This window comes from Phocoena phocoena, chromosome 11, assembly GCF_963924675.1.
Source record: "Phocoena phocoena chromosome 11, mPhoPho1.1, whole genome shotgun sequence".
Classification (NCBI taxonomy): domain Eukaryota; kingdom Metazoa; phylum Chordata; class Mammalia; order Artiodactyla; family Phocoenidae; genus Phocoena; species Phocoena phocoena.
In genome coordinates this window covers 18,364,773-18,391,734 of record NC_089229.1, presented here as the reverse complement: position 1 = coordinate 18,391,734, position 26,962 = coordinate 18,364,773, and the positions used below count along the sequence as shown (strand labels likewise).

The window sequence follows — 26,962 nt, the reverse complement described above, 5'->3', positions numbered from 1 at the left end:
TCGTTGTACAAAGCTGCTGCTTCTTAAGCTTGATGGGGAGATGAAGGAAACGTGAGAAAGAGGATTATATCCATGAAGGATCAGCAACAGGATCACGCACAAGGGATCCTGAAGACGAGGCCAAAGTGTATCTGTGTCATTCATTTTAACAGTGAATTCTCTGCCACCTGATGTTGCCAAGTGATTATTTCTAGTGTGTCTGTGATTTCCCACAAGTCATTCATTCAAATGTCCATTGACAGATGAATGGACCAAGAAGCTGTGGCACATATATACAATGAAATATTACTCAGCCCTAAAAAGAAACAAAATTGAGCTATTTGTAATGAGGTGGGTGGACCTAGAGTCTGTCATACAGGGTGAAGTAAGTAAGAAAGAGCAAAACAAATATGACATGCTAATGCATATATCTGGAATCTAAAAAAAAAAAAAAAGCACTGATGAACCTAGCTGCAGGGCAGGAATTAAAGTTGTAGACATAGAGAATGGACTTGAGGACACGGGGTGGGAGGGGGAAACTGGGGCGAAGTGAGAGTAGCATCAACATATATACACTACCGAATGTAAAGTAGTTAGCTAGTGGGAAGCAGCCACATAGCACAGGGAGATCAGCTCCGTGCTTTGCGATGACCTAGAGGGGTGGGATAGGGAGGGTGGGAGGGAGACGCAAGAGGGAGGGGATGTGGGGACATACGTATGCATATGGCTGACTCACTTTGTTGTACAACAGAAACTAACACAGTATTGTGAAGCAATTAACTCCAATAAAGATCTATTTAAAAAAAGTCAAATATTTACTAAGCACTACTATGTGCTACACACTGCTCTGGGTGCTTAAGGTACAGCAGAGAACAAGACAGGAAAAAGTCTCTGCTCTTACGGAGCCCACGTTCTAGCTGGATTATCATCAAAAGATTGCAAACACCTTTGGAGCAGGGACTGTGTGCTTCACAGCATTTAGCACCCAAACTAGACTATTCCTATGGAATTAATGCTGAAAGAATATTCTTGAGACCTATTGATCTGTGATCAATTGATCTTGAATAACCGGCTTACAATTGCCCATTTGAAAGGTGTACCCTGCTGTATGCTTCCGGTTTTGCATTTGGATATGTGTAAATAGTGACATTGCTCTACTTTGCTAGACTCCAGACTTGAGATCAGTTAAGGCAAATGGGTGGTATAAGCAGCACCTTCCCCTGCCCACAGCTGTGGTAGACATTGCTTGTTGATTCCAACACTCCTTGCAGATAAGATGGAAAGACCCACCAGTCATTACCAATCAACCTCATTGCCATCCCTGTCGTTTCATTTACATGAAGCTAGTGGAGAAGATTGGCCAACCCAGGCTCTGCTAATGGGACTTGATATTTTTTTTTTAATGTTTTCACAGGCAAAAAGATGTGATAAGAAGTCTCTCCTTACAATTAGGACTGAGTGCCAATCCTGCTCACTCAACTTTGGAATGAAATGCCCAGATGGTTACGCCAAGATTACCAATGGCACCGTAGGGATCCGAGATTGCAGGTACTCATTATGAGAAAATATGTGTGCTGGAGTCTTGGAACACAAAGGATTGTGAATCCAAATTGAAACCTCTCAATTCAAAAACTACAAAGCGGGCTTCCCTGGTGGGGCAGTGGTTGAGAGGCCGCCTGCCGATGTAGGGGATACGGGTTCGTGCCGCGGTCTGGGAGGATCCCACATGCCCCGGAGCGGCTGGGCCCGTGAGCCATGGCCACTGAGCCTGCGCGTCCGGAGCCTGTGCTCTGCAACAGGAGAGGCCCCAAGAGTGAGAGGCCCGCGTACCGGAAAAAAAAAAAAAAAAACTACGAAGCGTTTCCATGATTTTCTCTTACTCTAAGGTTACATTGAACCCAAACTTCAGTAACTTACAACTATGACCTTGAGTCTAAAAAATATATTACAATTCATGTTTTCATACAAAATTGCACCAAAATATTCTGCCTTCATCTTGCCCTTCTTTATTTTGAAAATCTGGGGTTTGTTTCCTTTGGAAAAGGTTCTAGTCAGAACATGTTAAAAGCCTTGGGTCTGATAGTCACCTTACAAACTAGCTATGCACCCTGATACTAATTAGAACCCAAAGAAGGGAGACAAAGGAATTATAGCTTTCTTGCATTGTATGTGAGTGTAGCATTTTTGAAGCCCTCTTATGATTCAAAACTCTCATAATTCAAGGTTAATCCTTGCAAAGGATGACAAGCAGTTCTGCCCGCCAGCTCATGGGTGCAGCCATGCAGCTCAAATGCAAACACAAATTTTAATTTACTCAGTCTACTAATTCAAAAATTAGACAGTACTCAATGAGTTTGTTTTTAATTCAGGGGTGAAGAATTAGAAGAATTTTGTATAAAATGAAACCATTAACTGTTAGATCCCACTGTTTTAAATTCACGTTTGCTTAATGCGACTGTACTATATCCTAAAACCCCAAGTCACCATTTTTAATAGAAGTTTCCCAACATTACCTGGCCTGGAATTAGCAAGCACATACAGCAGTTAACCACTTAGTTACCAAAGTGGGCACACATTTGTAACCAGATTCCCTGAGGAAGTACATCAGAAAGCTTTGGGGTTCAAGGTTAAAATTATATGGGGACTTTACTGAGAACTCTTTATACTGATTTTTTATTTTCATGGCCAAAGTGCGTATTTGGTTATGTATCCCACCCCACCTTCCCCCCACTTCCCACACGCACAGCAGATAAGATTATTGCATTCAGGCTGTCTGTTTTAGAATTGAGAACTTTGATCTGTCATTCAGCTGTGCTGAAACAAACCCAAGACTGGTGTTTTTATATAAATTTTTAAAATTGTAGTTGAATTCCAATGTTGTGTTAGTTTCAGGTGTACAGCAAAGTGATTCAATTATAAATATACATATATATTCTTTTTCATATTCTTTTCCCTTATAGTTTATTACAAGATACTGAATATAGTTCCCTGTGCTATACAGTAGGTCCTTATTATTTATCTATTTTATATATAGTAGTGTGTACCTGTTAATCCCAAACTCCTAATTTATCCTCTCCCCTCCCACTTTCCCCTTTGGTAACCATAAGTTTGTTTTCTATGCCAAGACTGGTTCTTGAGGGGACATTTTGCTTCTCTTTTGGGCTCCCCCTGTCCCCTTCTTTGTAAAGAGATGTCCCTGCCAATATGCTCAATCTTTCAAAGAAATCATCAACTCTATCTCCAACTCAACTGCCCATAAAGCCAGTAGCTTTTTGGTGAATCAGCTACATTTCAGGGACTGGTGTAGGAGTACAACCTTGAACTCACCGTCACACTATTCTTAACAGCCCAATAGTAAGAAATGATATTCATGGCCTTAGATACACTGGAGTCAAGTCCTAGAATAAGTCATCCATACAGAGATCCCTGTAAATAGACAAGCACTTAACCTCTGTAGACTAGCTATTCCAGAACTGTTCCTCAGCTGGTGGTACAAAAACTGTTCTAAGGAACTCATGATTATATCAAGAAAACCGTGGCAAATTTTGCTCACTACATTACAACACCTCTCACAGAAATTTTCTATCTATGGTATATGCAAAAAATGTGCAAATCCTGAATGATCAGTTTATTTTAAATCCCCAGGTACTGTGCATCACAAAACTCTTGATCTTTCCCTTCTTGCATTGGCTGCTAGGACACTCAGTGACAAGTCTGAAGCCCACCTCTAGCATGTGCCTAGAACCTAGCATCATTTCTTTCATCTACTAACTTCACTTCTAACATTTTAGATATTTCACCCTTATTTTCATCCTTCCCTGATTTTTTCATGTTTCTTAAAATTAAAGATGAATCATGATCATGCTTCATTTTACCTAGGAAGCAAAATGTGCTCAATCTACGTATTTTAAAATACAGGCAAGTATAAAGACCTAAATAAAAATCTGTGGAAATCTCGCTGCCCAGAGTTCACTGCATTGCCCTAATTATGGGTTAATGTCCTCTCTTTACCCTCCAAGGTACACCTTTGAGGTCAGAACATACTCGCTGTCTCTCCCTGGATGCCGCCATATCTGTAGGAAGGACTATCTCCAGCCTCATTGCTGTCCAGGCCACTGGGGCCCAGACTGCATGGGTAAGTGTCACAACACTTTCCTTTGATGGTATTTGGTTCTCAATGTCTCATTTTACAGAAAATCAAGAGGAAGGAAGCCTGATAAAAGAGAATGTTAGCATCTTTTTGTAGAAATTTCCATCTCCATTTATATGTAGAAAATCTTTCTAGCTCTGTCAGCTTTTATATCGATATCTGCTTTCCTCCATTTAGAGATCTCTCTTTAAGACAATTCCTTTACAAGTCAGAAAAGGGGACAATTGAAAGGATATCCATTTCTATAAAAAATATGATTGACCATAGAGAGGAAGTAAGACTGCTGGGCTATTATAACCTCAGTACAATTTTCTTTAAAAAGATATTGGATTACAATACCACAAAGACTGTAGTTATTGTTTAGCAACCAAGATAATCATTAACTCTTCTAAAACTTTGTCTTAGGATGCCATATCAAACTCTGTAATGGTCAGGTTCCACATTGTAAGAAAAACCACTAACCAAACCTGAGTCAATGGTATAGTTAGACTCCTCTGGTCAAACATTGCATTTGTCAGCTGAAATTGAACTTCTATCCTGATTAAAGATGTTAACACTCAAGTAGTGACTAAGTCCCTGATATGACATGCAAATTACGTGAGATCCCTTTTGGGGCAGGAGTGATAGTAAAAATCAGGTGTTTTAATCATGAATTTACCATTTGTTTTCCATCTTCTAAGATGTAATGAAAACATCTCCTTAAGGATCTAAATACTTAAAGGGAGAGATTACTTCTCTTTTGCTTTGTTTTTCTTGTTAAAATATCATAAGCAAATTGTACACAGCTTGTAAAGTTTAGAAAAGTTTAAAGAAAGAAAAAATAGTGACCTGTATTCTGTTGCACATAGAAAACTATAAGTAGTTTGGCTTATTTCCTTCGTCTTTTTTTTTCCATATGGCTTCTAAATAGTTGAGCCCGCATTATATGCATAATATTTCCTCCTGTTTTGTTTTGTTTTTGCGGTACGTGGGCCTCTCACCACTGCGGCCTCTCCCATTGCGGAACACAGGCTCCGGACGCGCAGGCTCAGCGGCCATGGCTCACGGGCCCAGCCGCTCCGCGGCATGCGAGATCCTCCCGGACCAGGGCACGAACTCATGTCCCCTGCATTGGCAGGCGGACTCTCAACCACTGCGCCACCAGGGAAGCCCCTCCTCCTGTTTTCTTTAACTAATGATTAAATGAATAATAGCATCCATTTACTCCATATTGCTGACATTAGGTAATAGAGAAGTAGTTGGCCTATATAATGATTTAATTCTTAAAGCTAAACTTTAAGTTAGACTTTTTTATCCCCATTTTTCCTATGAGGAATCTGATTTAAAGATGATCTCTGTCTCCTTCGGGCTGGTAAGTAAAGCAAGTTGAAGTTCAGGGCTTCCTGGCACCAAAGCCTGCTCTCTTTCTACTCTGTCCCACTGCCTGGAGCATAACTTGTCTTAAAAAAAAAAAAAAGAGAGAGAGAGGTAGAGTCCCCAACGTGTTTCTAATTTCTCTTTTTTTCTGTATTTTATTTTTTACCATTTTTTAATTTTTTTATTATTTTTTATATAAATTTATTTTTATTTATTTATTATTTTTGGCTGTGTTGGGTCTTTGTTGCTGTGCATGGGCTTTCTCTAGTCCTGGCAAGTGGGGGCTACTCTTCGTTGCAGTGCAGAGGCTTCTCATTGTGGTGGCTTCTCTTGTTGCAGAACACGGTCTCTAGAGTGCGTGGGCTTCAGTAGATGTGGCGCTTGGGCTCAGTAGTTGTGGCTCCTGGGCTCTAGAGAACAGGCTCAGTAGTTGTGGCACATGGGCTTAGTTGCTCCGCGGCATGTGGGATGTTCCCGGACCAGGGCTCAAACCTGTGTCCCCTGCACTGGCAGGTGGATTCTTAACTACTGCGCTGCCCGGGAGGCCCCCCATTTTTTTAAATTGAGGTATAGCTGCTGAACAATATTATATGTTACAGGTATACAATATAGTGATTCACAATCTTTAAAGGTTACACTCCACTTAGAGTTATAAAATACTGGCTATGTTCCCTGTGTTGTACAATATATCATTGTAACTTATGTTATACCTAATAGTTTGTACCTCTTAATCTCCTACCCCAGTGTTGCCCCTCCCCCCTTTCTTTTCCCCCACTGGTAACCACTAGTTTATTCTCTATATCTGTGAGGTTGCTTATATTCACTAGTTTGTTGTATTTTTTAGACTCCACATATAAGTGATATCTTGCAGTATTTGTTTTTCTCTGACTTATTTCGCTGAGCGTAATACCCTCCAAGTTCATCCATGTTGTTGCAAATGGCAAAATTTCATTCTTTTTTTATGGCTGAGTCATATTCCATTGTGCGTGTGTGTGTGTATATATATATATATATACACCACATCTTCTTTATGTAGTCATCTGTTGATGGATACTTAGATTGCTTTCATATCTTAGTAATTGTAAATAATGCTGCTATGAATATTGGGGTGCATGTCTTTTTCAAATTAGTGTTTTTGTTTTTCCCAGACATATACCCAGGAGTGGAGTTGCTGGATCATATGGTAGTTCTGTTTTTATTTTTTTTGAGGAACCTCCATACAGTTTTCCACAGTGGCTACACAAATTTACATCCCCACCAACAGTGTATGAAGGTTTCCTTTTCACCACATCCTCGCCAACATTTGTTATCTGTGTTTTTTTGGTGACAGCCGTTCTGGCAGGTGTGAGGTGACATCTCATTGTGGTTTTGATTTGCGTTTCCCTGATGATGAGCGATGTTGAACATTGCAGTTTCTCTTTCGATTGGTAGGTCCCTTCAGCCTTCCCAGTCAATGTCTGGATTACGCTCCTTACCCTGGAAAGGTCAAGGTTTTGGGGTTTAGGATACTCTGGCCCTTCTATGTTAACCACTCTGCTCTGTTTCACCCCAGCACATGGGCACTTCATGTTTCAAAGCATTTGTCACATCAGAATCAAACGATTAACCCAGAGTTCACGAACTTTCTTAGCATCAGATAGGGTCATGGTCACATCCAGTTCATATAGTCATCAGAATAAAATTGAATTTTTTATTTGCTTTTCTCTTTCTAACCCATGGAAACTAATGTGATCTTAAGTTAATTAGACACACCGTAGACAAGAAAAGGCTTTGTCTAAGATGCAGTAATGAAAGTGAGCACATCCAGTGTAGTGAATGACAGAATGACTTGCTGCTTCTCCAAGTCTCCTGAGCTGTCAAATGTGGGTAAAAACTCCTACTCTACAAAACTCTAGGAGGGATTTTAAAAGTACTTAGCGGAGTCTATAACATAAAGAAGGCACTCTGTAGACATTTTATGAATAAATGAATGAGCGAATCACAATCAAAACAGACCTCTGATCATGAAAGGCGAATAAAGTGACTCCCTTTCCCTGAGCCCTTCTTAAACAGTGGGTTACTCGAAAAAATAGGCGCAGCCAACAGGATTCAGGATCTTGGGTTTCGTGCATCACTCTGGGCTACGCAAAAATTGTGCACTACTCACCCCTACAGTCAAAGGAGTCTGCAGGATTCCTTGAATGTTCAGGTCTTTCCTTGTGATAGGTCTCGAGTCCAGAGAAGCAAAACATGAAAACCAAGGCTGTCCTCTCACTGGGGCAAAAGGGCACTTCCCTTTATCTTCATCTCCCAAGCATACTAAATATCTCAAAAGACTTCCTTCCTTTGGCTCAGGAAAGAGATAAATGCTCTACTCTGCCATGTATTTCACTTCTCCCACTTTGTGGTGATGACAAGTGAGATCTTGGCTATCGCTGTACATTTCTGCAAGGATAAGCCCATTTTGGAGCTGCTGACGTATGTTCATCTTTCTTTTTGAGGAAGCACAAGCTCTGGAATAGCCTTCTTTCCAAGTCAAGGGCAGAATCCACTTCCTTTCTGATGCATTGACAAAGACATTCACACTTAACACCTCTGGGTTACTTTTTTTTTTTTTCCGGTACGCGGGCCTCTCACTGTTGTGGCCTCTCCCGCTGCGGAGCACAGGCTCCGGACGCGCAGGCTCAGCGGCCATGGCTCACGGGCCCAGCCGCTCCGCGGCATGTGGGATCTTCCCGGACCGGGGCACGAACCCGTGTCCCCTGCATTGGCAGGCGGACTGTCAACCACTGCGCCACCAGGGAAGCCCTGGGTTACTTTTTAAATTATTTTAATAGTACCGTATTCAAAACCAGAAAACTCGATGATCAATTCTGAAAACTTAGAAAACAAAGAGAAGCACAATGAAAAAAATTACTTATCTTCTAAAATTAGGAATAAGGCATGAATTCTCACCTGAGGAAAAAATATGTCATCCTGATGTAAGGAAGGTGTTTCTACTCAGGTTTAACTTGCTTTTCCCTCATTAAAACTTCTACAGCTTTGTCAGATCTGCATATGGGAGTCTCATATGTGTGTTATTAGCACAGAAACATATTTTTAACTTTGAAACTTAAATCCCATTTGAACAACCAATATTCTGTTTCAGAGGAAATACTTTTTTAAAATTTGAACATCCCAGTTCTTTATTATCCCATGGTGAATGGTAACAGATCTGTGCAAAAACTCGGAGTAATGGAAAAAGAATGTGGGCAGAGGGTTACACAGAAACTTGATTGTGGCCAAAGCAGTCTGATTATTTCAGAGGAAAATGGTCTTGATGCTTTGTGAGGTCAGTGTCATCAAATTATGCACATTTATTTTTTTGCATCATGTTATTTGCATTTCCAGACCTCCTTTTCTTTCCTCTTGTATGTTCCCTGCCGTTCACTGCCTGGGTTGCAGAAAATGGACTCCATGGGTTTGAAACCACTCTGTGAGGCGTAAATAATGCTGAGTTCATGTGAGGAACCTATTTTCACCACAGTTTCCCAGGCAGACAATTCCAACCAGAGCTATCAGTGGAATATTTACCATTTTTAAAAAACCAGGACATAGCCTCTGCCTAGCACTGTGCACCAGGCTTTGAAACAAAGGTGATGACACTAGTAGCCACTTCGGGAGTTCCTGGGAGATAAAGTTACAGGGAGGTCCCTGGCCTCTTCCTGGCCAGGAAGTTCATTATCTGCCTTTAAAGGAACAGAACAGCTGATGATTTGCTGACAGCTTGTCAGGGGTAAGCCTCCTGCGTGAGCAAAGTCACGATGCAAGAGACCCCCAGAGTAGCAGTGACCAAAGGGAAATGTGATAATTATTGAAAACAGCCTTATCAGCCGCTTGAGCCCTCCACCAGGCCTTAGAAACGTGCCCTTAGAACAGATTCTGGAAGAGCTCTTTCAAGTGTGGTTGCTGAGAATGTCAGTTTTTACCATCTTTTTTTGCCTGATGGGGACCTGAGGTGATAGAAAATGATTTGAGAAGCAGGAAAGAAATGTACACTTTTACTTTAAACTTTTTATTTTAAAACCGAACAAGTTGTTTTCATAAATTGTTAAAGCATTCAGTTTAGGACAACACATGAAGGACTCTCCATACTCTCACATTCCTGCTATCTTTTTTCCAAAGTTCCTTCCAGGCTTGGCCAACTCATAAAGATCGAGCATTTCTTGAGCCCCTACTGCTTGCCGCACATAATCACCTATATGACAACCCAGTCCGTAACCCCAAGGAGCTCACAGACTGATGAGGGAGAGGGACACAAAAGCAGATGAGGAGAAACAGTCACACTTGAGAGTCTAGGTGAGGACTCTGGGACTTTGAGGGGGTTTGCAGCTCACCCAACGAGAGCCAGCTAATAAGTGCAGAGCAGGGTAGGAAACAAGGGCCGTCTCACTGCAGAGCCCCAGCTCCAACCTGTCCCTGTCTCCTTACCCAGACACCTGGGTGTGTGGCCAAGTCAACTGCTGGGAAGGCAGCCCTCCCCCCACGAGCCTGCTCCTGGCAAACTTGCTTCCATTAGCTGGGTGCCTGTCACTGCACGGAGTTGATTCCGTGACACCCGAGTTCCCCCTAGTTCCAGGCTAGCCCTGAGGGGCAGTGTGGTTTTCCAGTAAGATTGTAGACCCTGAAGTTAGATTGCCCAGCTTCCATTCTCAGCTTCATCACATTCTCCTTCTGGGACCTTGCAAGCTACTTCCCCTCCCTGCCCAGTTGCCAGATTTAGCAAATAACACTGAAGGATACCCAGTTAAATCAATTGCAGATAAGCAACAGATATGCCTACAGTACTGGGGACATGCTTATTCTAAACATTTATTCATGGTTTATCTGCAATTGAAATTTCACTGGCATCCTATATTTTATCTGGTAAACCAATCTTTCAGTCTCGGTTTTCTAACGTGTCAAATGGAGGTGGTGATGCTGATAGCAGTACCTCCAAAGGCGGTGCTGAGGATTGCGTGAACTCGTACACGTAAAGAACCTAGGATGAGCCTGGCAGATGGTAGGCATTCAGAATATGCTACTTACCGTTTCTGTCTTTTGTGGTTCTCAGATCACTGGCTGGCCTCTTGACTTCAAGAGGTGTGTCTTGGATTGGTTTTTTATTCTAAGGTACTGATCTTATGTAGCCTGGCTTAGTGTTAAGGACTCAGGATCTTGAGTCAGGCCTGATCACAATGGTAGTTCCAACAGTTACCAACCCTGTGATCTTGGGAAAGTTCCTCTCCTCTCTGAGCCTCAGTTTCCTTATCTATAACCTGGGGAGGAGGACGAGAATGGTAGCTTCCCGTACAGTTGTTGTCAGAAGGAGACCATTTATGCAAACTGCTTAGAAATAGTAAGTGCTCAACAAATCCTCTCCATCTATTATTGAGCTGATAACTATCTCCCTGCTCAGTTCGGTAAGGACATTTCTGTGCATCTCATTTTTTAATGTAGCTTATGATCCCTTGGGTTTATTAATTTTCTTTGCACCATTGTCTGCCTTTCCGTGGACCCCGTGGGTCACCCTGATGCCTCAGGTCAAAGCAAAGGCCTACCCCTTCAGGAACGTGGGGACAGTAGGGGCTTAGGCCGCTCGAGCTGCTATAACAGAATACCATAACAGACATGTATTTCTCATAGTTCTGAGGACTGGGAAGTCCAAGGTCAAGGTGCCAGCAGGTCCAGTTCCTGTTGCGGACCCTCTTCCTGGCTTGTAGACAGTTGCCTTCTCTCAATGTCCTCAAGTGGCAGAGAGAGGGCTCTGCTCCCTCTTTCTCTCATAAGAGCTCTAGTCCCATCGCGGGGTCCCCACCCTCATGATTTCGTTTAAACCTAATGACGTCCCAAAGGCCTCACCTCCAAATGTCATCACACTGGACGTCAGGGCATTAGCATACGGATTTGGGGGGCATAGATATCCAGTCCATAACAGTAAGCATTCACTTTGCCCTTTAGCCTGCTGACTCACAAGCCACTGGCCGAGAGGCCTGGCCAGAATGAGGAACACGCTGCAGAGAAAGCCTCACATCCCCTGCAGCATATGTGATGTTAAGGCTGAGGAAAACCCCAGGAGACAGCAAATTCACAACCGGCAGACACCCGATGGTCCCTGAATGGAGCAGGCTGCTCATTTCAGAGAAGGAGGCATTGGGGCACCTCTTGAGAAATAAGCCCGAAGCCCAGAGGCCGCCTCACCAGCCCCTGCCTGCCCACAGCGAGAGGCAGGCAGGCCCCTTTCTGTCCCAGCTAAACCTTCACTTTCTTGTGAATAAACAGAGAAGACGTTGCCAGCTTTGAAGATGATTCTAGGCACTTAATGAATGTTGAATTCATTAATTAAACGAATGGCTTGTAAAACGCTTGAGCCATTTAAAATAATTATATATACAAATATATAATTTATATATAATTATATATATTTATAATTATATGAAATAATTATCCATACAGAGAAGCACAATTACAAGCCTTTAAAGTCAGACGGGGCTGAATGGGAATCGTTATCTCTGAGCCCAATGGCCCTGTGTGACCTATCTATGCCACAGTGTCCTCATACGTAAAATGGTGAAAATAACCACTTCCCAGGGTGAAGATTAACAGTTCACAGTTGTGGAGATTAAATATACTGAGATAATATGTGTAATGTTCTTGGCATTCCACCCAGGGTCTAGATTGCTAACAATAACAGTAATAACAAACAAGGACAGGACAGAAAGGAAAAACAAGTCATACTGGTCTTTCTAAGACCAACATCTGGCCCAGTGGTTTGCTAAATGGTTATTTGGACCTGAAGAAATACTTCCAGTACATTGATTTTCTTACAACCACACTAAAGTATTCAAATGAAAAGATTTAGAGATTGAAGGTAGGAAATTGTATAACTTACCACATGTTTAAAAACAGCCGTTTCTGATTCTAGTGTCCTAGTGTGTTTTCCTTTCCAGTGAGTATAAACTACGGAAATGGACACCCCTGAGGTCTACATAGAAGTAAAGTTTAATTATTTGTAGGGACATTGACCACCTTTTCCAAATCTATCATTGAAGCACATAATCTGCTAATGGATTTTTTTCATTTATTCTTAAATCATAATTTACATACAATAAAATTCACGCTTTTTGGTGGACAGTTATATGAGCTTTGACAACCCTAAACAGTTGTGTAACAAGCACCACAATTAAGATAGAGAACAGTTAGGTCATCCCCCAAAATTCCCTTTGTGGTCAAGTCCTCCCCCAACCCCCAAGCCCTGGCAAATACTGATCTGTTTTCTGTGCCTATCATTATGCCTTTGTGTCCTATAATCAGACTCCTACAGTACGGACCTTTGTGAATCTGGCTTCTCTCCCATAGCATAAGTCATCTGAGATTCTCCATGTTGTTACATTGTATCAGCAGATCATTCCTTTACAATGTTTCATGGTCCACCATTATGTGGTTCTACCCAGTTTATCTGTTCACCAGCTGAAAGACATTTGGGTTTCCAATTTGGTGCAAGAATAAAGCTGCTATGGACATTCATGTACAGGTTTTAATGTGAACATACGTTTGCATTTCACTTGAGTAAATACTTAGAAGTGGGAGTCTTGGATTGTATAGTGAATGTACTTTAACTTTATAAGAACTGCCAAGGTGTTTTCCAAAGTGTGTGCATCATTTTTTCATTCCTACCAACAACATATGAAAGTTCCAGTTGTTCGGTATCCTTGGTAGTCCTTGGTATAATCAGATTTTTTTTTAATTTCAGCCATTCTGATAGGTGTATGGTAGCATTTTACTGCAGTTCGTTTTAATTTGCATGGCTCATGTGCTTATTTGCTGTTCATACATCATTCAGGTCGTTTTCTTACAGCTGAGTTTTGAGAGTTCTTTAAGTATTTGAGATTCAAGTCCTTTATTTGATATGTGATTTGTAAATATTTTCTCAAAGTCTGTGGCTTGTCTTTTCACTCTCTAAAGAGTGCCTTTTGAAGAGCAAACATTCTTAATTTTAGTGAGCTCAAATATTTCCATTTTTCTTTTCTAGACGTTGCTTTTTGTATCACATCTAGAAATCTTTGCCTAATCTAATGTCACAAAGCCTTTCTTCTATATTTTCTTCTAGAAGCTTTACAGTTTTAGGCATTACGTTTAGGTCTACCATCCATTTTAAGTTAACTGTAATATGTGACTCATGGTCTGAATCAAGGTTCATTTCTTTACGTATGGATATCCAGTAATTCCAGCATCATTTCTTGAAAAATCTATGCTCTCTCCATTGAATTGCCTTTGGACCATTGTAGACAATCAATTGACCATCAATGCGTGGGTCTCTTTCTGGACTCTCTATTCTGTTCCATTGATCTATATGTCTATCCCTTCACCTTACCACACTGTCTTGATTACTATAGCTTTACAGTAAGTCTTGAAATTAAGTAGTATAAGTCTTCCAACCTGGTCATTTTCAAAATTATCTTGGTTACTCTAGTTCTTTTACTTTTCCATATAAAGTTTAGTATCAGTTTATCAATTTCTACCCACAAAATTCTGCTAGGATTTTAACTGGAATTACAGTGAATCTATAGACCAATTTAGGGACAACATAAAATATTGACTCTTTTAATCTATAACCACAGTATATCCCCATTCACTTAAGACTTCTTTTATTTTTTGTCAGTGTTTGCTAGATTTCAGCTTACAGGTTTCGCACAATTGTTGTAATATTCCCACCTAAGCTCTTCATGGCTTTGGTATTACGTTTAATTATATATTTTTATTCCAGTCACCAGCTGTTCCCTGTTAGTTTATAGAAATGTAATTGATTTTTGTATGCTGACCTTGTATCCTGAGGACTTATAAATTCACGTATTAGTTCTAATGAATTTTTGGAGATTCTTTTGAATTTTCTGTGTAGAAAATCATGTTGTCTGAGAATCAAGACAGTTTTTATTTCTTCCTTTCCAATCTGTATCCATTTTGAGTCTTTTTTCTTACCTTTTTGCACTGACCATGATGTATTATCTGTTTTGTATATCGTTGGATTCAGTGGGCAAAATTTTGTTTTAGAATTTTTTGATTTTTGTTGTTTTAGATTTTTGAAGAATTTTATATCTGTGCTCCTTAGGGATGTTGGTCTGTAGTTTTCTTTTCTTGTAATGTATTTGTCAGGTTTTAGAATCAGAGTAAAAATGCTCTCCATATAGAAGGAGCTGGGAAGTGTTCTCTCTTCTTCAGTTTCCTAGTTTTTATATAATTGATATAACTTCTTAAGTGTGAGGTAGTATTCACCAGTGAAGCCATCTGGCACGAAGTTTTCTTTGTGGGGAGGATTTTAACTTCAAATTCAATTTCGTAAATAAATATAAGGATATTCAGATTATCAGTTTTCTCTTGAATGATCTTTGGTAGTTTGGAACAATAAATTTATTCACCTCATCTACTTCATCAAGTTTATTGGCATAAAGTTGTTTGTAATATCCGCTTATTATCCTTTTAATGTCTCTAAGATTTGTAGTGATGTCCCCTCCCTCATTCCTGCTATTTCCTGATGAAAAATAATTTCTAAATGAAGGAATTAGACTGTAATCTTCCTGAAGTCACAGAGTATATCTTTTTGATCTCGTGTCCCCGGTGTTCATTGAAACCTAGAAGGTAAGCTCCATGAGGGCAGGACGCTGGCCTTCCACCAGCTGCTCACGGTGGTGTGCTTTCCTCTGAAGTAAGTCCTGGTCCACTTAAGTGTCCAGGCACTCCCTCCTCACGAAGCTCATTCACAGCAGAACCTTGCTGAAGCACCAAGGGCCCTGTCTGGTGCCCAGCCCAGGCACCACACAACCATCCCCATGCAAAGGCCCATCAGCTCATCACCTCCCAGCAGCCTAGGCAGCACCTTCACAGCCTCCCTGGCGGGGACCATTCACATTAATTCCTACAGCGTACCTGGCAGTTCTCAAACAACACTGGGCAGTAGAATTACTGTCAAGCCTGTTAAAATGCATATTCCTGGGTCTTACACCCAGAGATCCTCATTCAGTGGGTGTGAAGTGCCAGACTTTGCATCAAGTTGCAACAGGTTATTATTGGCCAACAGGGTGAGTCTAGACTGAAATCCAGCCCACACTTGGCTCACCAAGCCACGCACTCTGGTGTGGGCCTGGTCCACCCTCAGGTAGGGCCACGTCTTGATTTTAGTTTCATCTGCTTGCCAAGTCTAGTGTCTATGGGGATATATCTACAAGGGCAGTTGGGGTAGGGAAGGCTTTTTCCAATTTGCACAAATCCTCTCTATGCCCTGGTGTATTAGCCTACATCCTCTAAAAGCACCTGCTGAGGTAGGGCTAGAGATGCATGAGATTAATTAAAAGAAGTGCCTGCAAGGGAAGATGAGAAAGAAGCCAGGAGAAGTGGGGAGAGCCATCAGTCAAGGATGGAGCGCTAACCCTTGTAAGAGAGAGAACCAAGAAAGGCTGGAGGGAAAAGTCTTAGACTACGTGTAGTTCTAAGAAAATTTGGTAAAGCTGGTGGGGAGTCCTCCATCAGCCACAGTCACTCAACAGAAGGGGTCCTCTGTCTTGTGAGAACTGGCCTGCCCTGGTATCCCTGCTGTGCTCAGTCACTGGCTGGAAGTGGAAAGTGTGGCTTCATGAAGAGGGTGGTGGATTTCAGGGAAATTGTGCCCTGAGAGGTGTACTTTCACAGCTACTGTTCCTGGAGAGAGGAGGGTCTTCGGAATCTGCCTTTGTAACCACTCCATCACAATCACACTTAGAGGAACACTTGCCTACATTTTTAAAAAGAAAGGGTTGCTAACCATCCCCTAAGGAAAAAAGGAGGCCCAGGCTTCCTGGATACAATGTCACACTCTTGGGGGCTGGGATGAGGGGAAACTCCCCAATTCCTCTACAATCAGCCTGTAGCCTAGAATCTAGTTATATCCACAGTGGATGACTCTGCCCCCATTTTCTGCTCTGCATGTGGTAACAAGGGATGAGCCGAGTAGAAGGGACACCCAGAGGATGGAAAAGTTGAATCTGCCTCAGAGACGGGGTCAGGGAGAACCACTTTGAGGGCGGACAGGCACAGGCAGAGTGTGGAGGGGAGGGCACTGGGGCACAGCACATGGTGGTCTGCTTGGGCTGGACAGAAGGGAAGGGAGGGGAGTTGGCTCAAGGCCTGGAGGAGACTATTGGATGGAATGTGTTGGGGGGAGCCTGGGGTTCAGGCGTCATTGCCTACAAAAGTGAAAAGGCCTGGGAGAGCATTTCTGCAAGGTGGCACTGATGCCTGTGTCTCGGGGTGGCGGAGGCCCTGGGCTCTTCTGAGCCAGCCCTGAAGGCAAGCTGGGGGTCATCCAGAGAGCACCTTGAACACCTAGCCCTAGGGAGAGGCACGGGGGTCAAGAGAGAGCAACAGTGGCAGAGCTGTCACCTCTATCCTGGCTCTGCCCAGAGCTGGGCCTGGTTCCCAAAGTACCACCTTATCCCAAGAAGGGCCCCATAGCACCAGGCAATGAGAGAAGAACTGTTTGATAGCCCATTGTCTATGGAAACCCTCTCTTAGCACCCCTTGCTCAGTGTCATGAATTCAAGTGGTTCAGTTGGTTTTCAGATGAGCTTCAAAGGTGGACCTGGCACCTGCTTGATTAGGCCCTCTTCATCCTCGCCTCCTGACGCCTTTTTTTTTTAAAACATCTTTATTGAAGTATAATTGCTTTACAATGGTGTGTTAGTTTCTGCTTTATAACAAAGTGAATCAGTTATACATATACATATGTCCCCATATCTCCTCCCTCTTGCATCTCCCTCTCTCCCACCCTCCCTACTGATGCCTTTTTAAAGCTAAAGACCACACTCTTTAACCAGGCCCTTCCTTAGTGATCCAGCTGTTGCCCTCTGTTGAGCCCAAATCTCAGGGACCTGGGCCATGCAGGATTAGTGGTTTGAGGTCAGTGTTGGTGCCCTCCAGTAGAGTGATCAGAGCTCTAGGTCTCTTCCCTGGACAACCTCTCTCCTGGTTTGCAAACCAGTATTTATCTGATTGTCTGTTAATCCGTGACTCTTTCCACACTGGACTGGCAGGACCGTGGAAACAGGGACCAGGTTTGTGTGCTCACCCTCTATACCCAGGACCTTCCATGGTCCTGATTCAAACAGGTGCCCAATCATTTATTTCCTGAGTGTTCTTATCTGCTACAAGGCCAGCCTGAAAGAACAGAAACTGGAGAGGATGGAGAGTATCCACTCTAAGTACTAACTACCACCATTTCTTGGGCGCCTAATATTTCCAGTCCCTATCACAACCTGCCAGGAAGATGCTTGAACCAAATCTTAGAGCCAGGCATCGACTTTCCCAAAGAGGTACAGCTAGCAAAGAGTTGTGCTGGGATTCAAACCCAGAACACTCTGATTGAAAAATCTGGGTTTTTTCCTGACAGCATTTCATCTTGTGTAGCCACTGCCCTATAGCTGGTGAGAACAGCCCAAACCAACGTACTGGTTTTCTAAGTGATTTATAAACGGTAGCTACACCTCAGCGTGTCTTCTCCTTTACTCACTTCATAACCGTGTCTGCATCTGTGCTGTGATTCTGGTCTGGAGCGGTGCTGGGTGAGGATGAGCAGCGATGAACGATATAGTTGACTCTGGAGCATCTACCAGGGTTGGAAGCCTGGCTCTGCCACCGTTGTGGAAAGAAGGACCACAGGCTCAAACTGTGTGATCTAGCCCTGTGGTTGACTCAGATTCTGCATTTCTCGGGAGATATGTGACAGTAAATTCATGGCACAGGAGAGCTTTGGACAAAGGTCTTTGTCCGTGGTGGTAGGAGGGGAGGGAGGGCAGGAAGGTTGGGTTCTTCTGGTAAGTGAGTCTCTCATTAAGCTCACCAGCTGGCTGACTTTGGCCGAGTCACTCTGCTACTCTGTGCCTTAGTTGCCTCATCTAGAAAATGGGGCTAAAAATGGGACTTAACTTCAGGGTATTGCTTTGAATCCTTTATTATCATCTAGAACTCCATTATCATTAGCTATTGTTTTGGAAAGCATTTGCCTTGCTAACTTTAATTTGGGATAACATTTGATCCTGCCTCGCTCACACAAACACAGTTCATGAGCATTGCACGATTTCTGCTTGGTGTTTGCTAGTCCACATCCCTCATTTTAATAATCAGAACTCAACCAAACCAGCATTAAACCCATGTCAACTCAGCACTCAAAGTGTAGAACAACAGCAAGTGTAGAAAGAAAGAAAAAAAACCCAACCTTTTTTTCATCTTCATCACAGCAGTACCTTAAACTTCTGTCTGTTACCATTACTTTAAATCTTATATTTAATTTTGGACATTTAATATCTGACTTTCTAGCTAAATGTCCCTCCACCCCAATGTGTAATATAATGCCTGGCACATGGTAGGTCCCTGAATGTTTAGTGAATGACTGTGAAATCCTCTAATAAATGTCTATAAACACTCTGATTCAGGTCTAGCACAGCCCAAACGTGCAAACTGATGCTTGTTTGGAATTAGCTTCTGAGTGAAAACTAAATTCCTTTGCTTGCCACACAAAGTACTTCATTAATTGGCCCCAGCCAATCTATTATTCCTCATCGACTACCATTTCCCCATACCCTCCCCCCAACTCCCAAGTTCCAACCCTGCCAAACTTTATATCATTCCCAGAACAGGTCATGCCCTTTTACAACTCTAAGACTTTGTACTTGCTGTTCCCTCTTCCTGAAATGCTCTTCTCTTTTAAGCATGGCCAACTCCTACTGAGCCTTCAAAACCCCAGCTTAAATGACTCCTCCTCAGGGATGTCTCCTTGACTCCCCAAGGCAGTATCAGTAGCTCCCTTCCCTGGGCTCCCTCAATACCCTGTCTAGCACACTGATTAATTGGCCTGGCTTTAGAGTCATACTAAGGGCTGAGCTAAATCCCTGGCTTTGCGACTTACGAAGTGTGACACTTTGGGCGAGTTATGTGACCTCTCTGAACTTCAGTCTCCTCGTCTGCTAACTAGCACCAGTAGGAACCCCTGAGGGTTGTAAAGGGGATGATTTAATTAGATGATTGTAAAGGGTACAGCAAATGCTCAAGAAATGGTAGCCAGTCTGATGCGTCCTAGTACAGCACCTGACTACTCTGTGATTCACTTGCCTCCCCTACGTAACCCTAGATAAAGCAGGCAAGGTCTTCAATTATTTCTTATCCCTGGCAACTAGCACACTACCCGGCATGTAGTAGATGCTTGATGCATCCTTGCGGCATGCTTCTGTGCAGTCACAAACAAATGAATCTGCCCTTTGATTCCCCAGAGTGCCCGGGAGGGGCGAGGGCGCCCTGCAGTGGCCGGGGCAGATGTGCTGACGGCATGGAAGGAAACGGGAGCTGCTCCTGCCAAGTGAGTTCAAAACCTTGTTCTCCTCCTCCCTGACTCTGCTTTCTCCTTACCTGTGGGGTCCCTCTGTAAACACACACTGGGTGGAGACTCTAAGAAGTAGCGATATTAGTAAAAAAAAAAAAAAAAAAAAAAAAATGCAGTGGGCAACAAAATGACATGTTAGAGGCTGGGGGACCTTTGAGTGTATCCATCTGTAAAATGAGTCTAATAATAATACCTACGCGATTAGACTTCTTGAAAAAGTGAGATGAGATCATGTATATGAAGATACTTTGTGAAACCATGCAGGGCTACAGAAATTTGGCATTGTTTCTGTTAAAAACCACCGTTATTAACAGACGCGTCTTCGGAGCTGTCCTCCGCACCCACGCTTGAGCACTGCGCCTGCCAATTGAGGCATTTCTTTGCTGTCCCACGAAAGGGACTTTTGCAAGCTTCAAGCCTTAGACAATGGAAATACAAAGAAATCCTTCTGAAAAGGATTGAGCTCAGTTGTCTTCAGAAATGCAAAACTGAAAGCTTTTCATTTCCCCCTTGGGTGGAATTACGATTTAGCCATCAGTACTTGCTCTCTGTATCTTTGGACTAACGAAGCAGCTTTCTTCTGAAGAGCTCCAGACTCTTAGTAATAACTGATGCAGGGATGGATGTACAAATTATAACACAAAAAGAGCAACGAAGAAAGAAAGAGAAAGAAGGAGTTTCAGGACAGGCACAGAGGGAAGATAACACTTGAGAAACAAACGCTGACCAGACAAGTCAGTTAGAAATCCAAGGGCTTTGTGGGCAGCACAGATCGCTTGGGTCTAACATCCTCTCCCTGCGGTGTCCTGCAGGACGGATTTGGCGGAACAGCCTGTGAAACCTGCACTGATGACAACGTATTCGGACCCAGCTGTTCAGCAAGTATGTCTCACTTTTGTGTCATCGAATGCAATTGTGGAGGTTGAAAGTCAGACATGGCTTATATAGCTCAAGACCCCAGAAATAAAGTTCCCTGGGGGAAAAACACAGAACAGTTCTCTATAACCAAGTCTACACAGGCAAAACAGAGAGTTGACAAGAAATCTGATAAGGAGAGACAGTGTGTCTGTGGTTTTCAGTGCTTGCAGGCAGCTACTCACCAGGAATGCTTCCTGGCAAACTCTGGGGCATAGTTTCCCTCTCCCCAGGCTCCAGGATCCAACATCCACCAGTTCCTTGCCTGCCCAGCTTCTCCATGAGGTCTTCCCAGACCATGGTCTCAGCACTGAGCTTCTCGTCAGGGGCCTCTATATCCACCACAGGTCCCAGCACATCTAATCTGTCCTTCTTTGGGAAGTTCACAGATAAATACCTGAGGTGATCAGAGGCTGTTTGTCCCAATTTGCAGATTATGGCTTTGTTCCTGACATGGGTTTGTCCACTCTCTTATTTCTGGTTCTCCGCAGAAGTTGACCCAGAAGCATTCTGCAAGCATTCTAGTACAAGTAGCATATTTGAGAGGTGACCCAGGGAAACACTGAGAAAGTGACACAGAGGAAATAAAGGGTGTGTTGTCAAGACAGAGGCCAGTGTGGATGACCAGAGCTTAATCCCCTGGGGAACTCTGGAGTCCGTGTAGAACACTCACCTTGGAGTTACTTTACCTGAGGGGAGAGGGAGCCATGGTGTAGTGGGCAGAATAATGACCTCTCCCCAGAATGTCCACATTCTAATCCCATGGACCTGGGAATATGTTGCCTTCCATGGCAAGGGAGAATTAAGGTAGCAGATGGGATTATGGTTGCTAATCATCTGACCTTACCATAAAGAGACTATCCTGGATAATCTGAGTGGACCCAGCGTAATCACAAAGGTCCTTAAATGTGGACGAGGAAGGCAGAGGCAGAAGATGCGGTGTCAGAGTGACGAGACGTGAGAAGGACTCCACCAGCCCTTGCTGGCTTTGTAGGCGGAAGCGGCTCACGAGCCAGGCAATGTGGGCAGCCTCTAGAAGCTGGGAAAGGCAGGGAAAGGGATGCTCCTCTCAAGAAAGGAACACAACCACCAACACCTTGATTTTAGAGCAATTACTTTGGATTTCTGACCTCTGGAGCTGTAAGACAATAGATGTGTGTTGTTTTAAGATGCTTGGTTTGTGGTAATTTGTTACAGCAGCAGTAGGACACTAATACATGTGGTCGTTGGAGGGGAGTTGTCCATTCCCTGGCACTTCCAACCCCCAGTGGGCACCCAGGCAGAGCAGGCTTCCTAGGAAGTGTTCACAGGCTACTGGAAGGCAGCTGAATGCATGGGCTTGGCAAGAAAGGCCTAGAGAATGTGGGCATAGTAGGGACAGTGTCTGCCAGATTCATAGTCTCCCAAAAAGGATAAGTCAAGTGGCCTTTGTCCAACACCACCTCAGTTTGGCTTTTATAGAAAAATCATATTTGGTAGACGCTGCGTTGATTCAAATATTTGGGGCAAGAAAAATACACAGACATCCCAGCGCCCCCTAAGTTAGTTCACTCTGTAATAAGTTTCATCTGCAATAGCAAAGACGTGGTCTCATTCTAATCCATGGGATCCTTGAAAGCGGGTGCTGTCATACCTCTTTATCTCCAGTACCTTCCACAGTGCTGCCTGCGTGGTAGACACACACTACACTCTTGGCTGGATGAATGAACAAATGAGGGAGTGAATGAATGATACAACTTGCTCCAGCCCTCTTGTCCTGACCGAGAAACATGTTATTGGGAGGCGTCGTGTAGAGGTGATGAGAGCTCCCGCTTTAGACTCAGACTGGGTTTCAGCCCCAGGGCTGCTGTAAATTGTGGGGACCTGAAGTTTACTAAGCATACTCTGTGCATCTTCATCTGTAAAAATAGAAATAATATTGCCTCCTTTAGAATTATTACGAGGAACTCATGAGATAATCACTGCACAACAAATGATAGCAATTATTATTATTAATACCTACTATTCCCTAGTGTCCCCCAATCTTAGTTTTTTCTTCATCCACCGTTTTATAAAAGATTATTTCATAAGAGTGTTAGCAAAAGCAAATTTAAAACAGATGTTAGCATTCTGAGTTTTTTTTTAACATTACATTATATTAAAGGACAGTAAACTATTAAGTATAATCAATCGTTTATAAAGAACATGTCTTTCAAATTGACCCTTCCCTACCATAATAGAATTTAAATCACATATTTTAAATAAATATTGAAATAGGAAGAAAGACAGCAACCAACGCTGCTTACTCACCAAGAAAGCCAAGTCATTGTTTGTGGATGAAAATTTAGAAAGAAGATGAGCTCATGTTGCCTCCAAGAAACTGGTGTTGGTTGCCAGTGAGCACAGATGTACATGGAGATTCCAAACATCTCTAAATTTAAAAAGTGGCTTCCCTTTACACTTGTTTGTGCCATGGACAAAGGGCAAGCGAAAGGGTTTGGAAACCCAAGTTTTTAAGTAAGAAAATTGGAAACCTAAACTGAGACTCGGGAGATAAGACTCCCAGTTCTGGGTTCCAACAGAACTTTGTGAGATGACAAAATGTCCTGACCTACGTTCTCCAACATGGTAGCCGCAAGGCACGTGTGGCCATTGAGTACCTGAAATGTGGCTAGTGCAACTGAGGAACTGAAGGTTAAATTTTAGCCCATGTAACTCAGTTTAAATTTAAATAGCCTCACGTGGCTAGTGGCTACCATACTGGATAGCGCAGCTCTCAAACATGAGGGCTAAGAGAGCAGGCTTCAAGTCAGCTGGCCTGTGTTTGAAACCAAGCCCAGTTGCTGTGGGACCTGGGGCAAGCTATTTAACCTCTCTAAGCCCTCCTCATCTACAAAACAGGAAGAATAATACCTGCCTCGGGGGACTGACTCATAGAAAAGCTCCCAGCGGCAAGTCATAAGCACTCAATAGAAGCGAGGACAAGAGCGATCCCACAGTAAGCTGAACATTCACTCCCCTATGAACGAATGAATGATGGCTCAGTGATGGCTGGTCATTTCCCATTGGCAGGTTCCCGTAGGGGAACCTGGAAACCTTTTCAGCCAGGCATCCACTGGGTGCCAGTGTTGTTTCACCCGTGAGGCAGTGGTCGTTGGCAGTGGCAATTCTGCCTGTAAGTAGGACAACGCTATGAATTACGGTTTATTTTTAACACTGACTTTAACCTGCTGCCAGAGCATTCTCCTACCTGACTCTCGATTTGCTTAGAGATGATTTCAAGCTGCATCAGCCAGGGGTGTTCATCTCAGCTGCCAAGGCCCTCGCCTGCTCAGTGCCTCACCCCAGGTGAGGGCAGAAGGCAAAGCCCACTTTCTCTGATATGACCCGAATCAATCCCACAGTCGTGTCTTGTTAAACAGTAGCTAGCATTTGCTGAGCGTCTGCTGGGCACCAGGCAGTGCACAGGGTTTGGCATGCAGGATCTCTTTGGAAAAACTCTGCAAGCTGGGTTCCTCATTTTATGGATGAAGACGCAGAGAGGTTGCTCAAGGTCACGCAGCTATTACAGGGACAGGGGCAGGGTTTGACCCCAAGTGTCTGACTCCAGAACCTGGGCACAAAACCACTGCACCATTCGGCCCTGGCAGGCACCCACCACGCATTAGACCCGTGACAGGTGATGGGCATCCAAAGAGGGGAGAGATTAGGTCCCCACTCCCAAGGAGCTGGAAATGTGGGAGACGCTTATGAGCCTGTGTGCACGGTACACATGGGATGATACGGGAACATGAGAGAGGGCAGCTCACTCTGCCAGGGGCACGGCACAGGGGCTCTGTGCTCTGTCCCTCTGACCCCAATGGCCGTGGCTTTGGCTACTTTAAAGTCATACACCCCAGGTTTCACATGTCTCTAGAGATTTGCTGAAGCTGGTTTAACAAATACCCAGGGCTCTTTAAATGACCTTTGGGAATCCCTCTGCCACTCACGTCTCCTTCCCAAGGACACTTTCTTGGCAGTGGCTGGCGGCCCTGCAGTGCGTGTCAGAGGCTCCCGAAAGCTACCCGTGCCAGGTCAGTTAATCCAGTACATGGGCTGTGCTGGAAGACAGGACTTGGGGAGAGGCTCGTGCCTAGAAGGGAGGCTCGGTGACAAGGACGGCCCTTGTAGTTAGCATCTAAGTTGGGAGCAGGGGCTGAGTCACATTCGACTCCCCCCTTCCGCCTCCACAGCCTCTCCATGGGCTGCATGACAGCATTTAGGATGTGCAGAAGCAGTGTATCTCTTAGACTTCAGCTACCCCACTATACTGTGAGCCGCTTGAATTTAGATATTGTGAGTTACTCTTATTTGTACACCCAGTGCCTAATCCAGTGCCCGCCCCTAGGTAGGAGCTGGGTAGATTTTTTTTCTTTTTTTTTTTTTTTTTGCGGTACTCGGGCCTCTCACTGTCGTGGCCTCTCCCATTGCGGAGCACAGGCTCCAGATGCGCAGGCTCAGCGGCCACGGCTCATGGGCCCAGCCGCTCCGCGGCATGTGGGATCTTCCCGGGCCGGGGCACGAACCCGCGTCCCCTGCATCGGCAGGCGGACCCCCAACCACTGCACCACCAGGGAAGCCCTGGGTAGATATTTTTTAACTGAATTAATGCGCGTCTTCTCTACTGAGCCCGTAGTACACCCCCTCCTCACCCCTATTATCTCCACGATGAATTTGACTTCCCTCTGGAACTCATCTGTTCCAAAAGCTACAGCCATGGGTGGACATCAAAGTGCTCTGCTAACATAGAAACAACAGCAAATCAGTTTTTAAAGGGAGGATGACAACTGCAAATCCAGTTTAATTCTTCAATAATTTGAATGAGCACTAGAGCTAGTTGTCTCCCATTTTCCATATGTAGTACCTCACCAGATTGAGAGAGAAAAACGCAGCCCTGACAGCTGTCGGCTGGTCGCTGGCCTGCAATTTCGTAGAATGTCACCATCAATGGCTCGCTCTATCTGTGCTGGAACAAGACGAAAACTAGGCCACTGCCTTATCCTGTCCAAATAGAGAAATAAACAGTGACAGTGGGCAACCCAACGGCCACCTCTCCCGGTTAACACGAGTGGCTACTGCTGCTTCTTCATGACCCCTCGCCCCTGCTGCCGACTTGGACCACTGTTGTGTTCCTGGTGGTACTTGGCTGGCTGGCGTGACAAAAGTAGTAGTTGCAGGAGGAGGTGATAGTGAATGAGGTACAAAGAAAGTACTGCCCAGGGGAGCACAGATTCAGTTTTGGCACCTCTGAGACGGTACCACCGAGGAGAGGGGCTTTAGCTGGCCTAGAAGGATAAGGAGGATTTCAATTGCACGCGGAAGGGAGCAGAGTGCGGGCAAGAGCATGGAGGAGTGAAAGTACAGGATGCGTGTCCTGCTGCGTCCACAGGGCGCAGTCTTTCCTAGACCAGCTCCCCCCATCTCTTCCTGGCCAGCCCCCATGGCTATTGACCTGTCACATCTTAGCATCTATCACACCTCATTATGATGGGCTGCTTTCTTCTGCCTTCAGACTGTGAGCTCTTTGGGGGCAGGGACTTTGGATCATTAATCCCAAGCACAGTGCCCTGTAAGTAGTAGATGTTCAACATGTGTTTTGAAGGAAGATGAACTCTAGTGAGTCATCCCATGCACTTCGATCCTAAGACACATAAAATGAAGTGGCGAAAGATGAAAATGAAAATTTTTAAAGGTCGGAGTCAGCTTGGAGAGGGCCTTGTTTGCCAAACAGAGGAATTTAGATTTCATTTGGTTAGCATTTGGGAGTCACTGAGATATTTGGAGGAACATCACCTTGATACCATTACTGATCAAATGAAATGGATAAAATGGAGAGGTGAGAAATCGAATAATGAGTCCAGGTAAAGTGCTACTGCAATAGTCCAGGCAAAACAAGATAAGGACCTGAAGGAGGACAGTTCCGTGGAGATGAAGGACAGGGGATTGAGGTGGGACATGTAACAACCTTAGAGTTCGAACCTTCAAGTTGCAAACTTTCAAAGATGTGAGCATGCATCTGGTGCCAGCAAGGAACCAGAACCTGTGCCATCCACGTCAGGCGTGAGTGGAATTGCAGCTCGCCCTCCATCTCCTATTGCTGGCGATCCTTCAGCTCTACCATCCCCCACCTCCTCCAGTCAGTC

The 26,962-nt window shown here is 44.0% G+C and overlaps 1 protein-coding gene across 1 annotated transcript in view; it reads left to right on the top strand.

The window, feature by feature from the left end:
* The window catches only part of STAB2 (stabilin 2), a 156,562-nt gene that overhangs the window by 2,615 nt on the left and 126,985 nt on the right, over positions 1–26,962 (top strand). The window contains exons 2-5 of the mRNA XM_065888385.1: positions 1,394–1,527; positions 3,999–4,114; positions 19,777–19,862; positions 20,699–20,768. Of these exons, the coding sequence (XP_065744457.1) occupies positions 1,394–1,527; positions 3,999–4,114; positions 19,777–19,862; positions 20,699–20,768 (406 nt within the window). The remainder of the gene's footprint in view (positions 1–1,393; positions 1,528–3,998; positions 4,115–19,776; positions 19,863–20,698; positions 20,769–26,962) is intronic.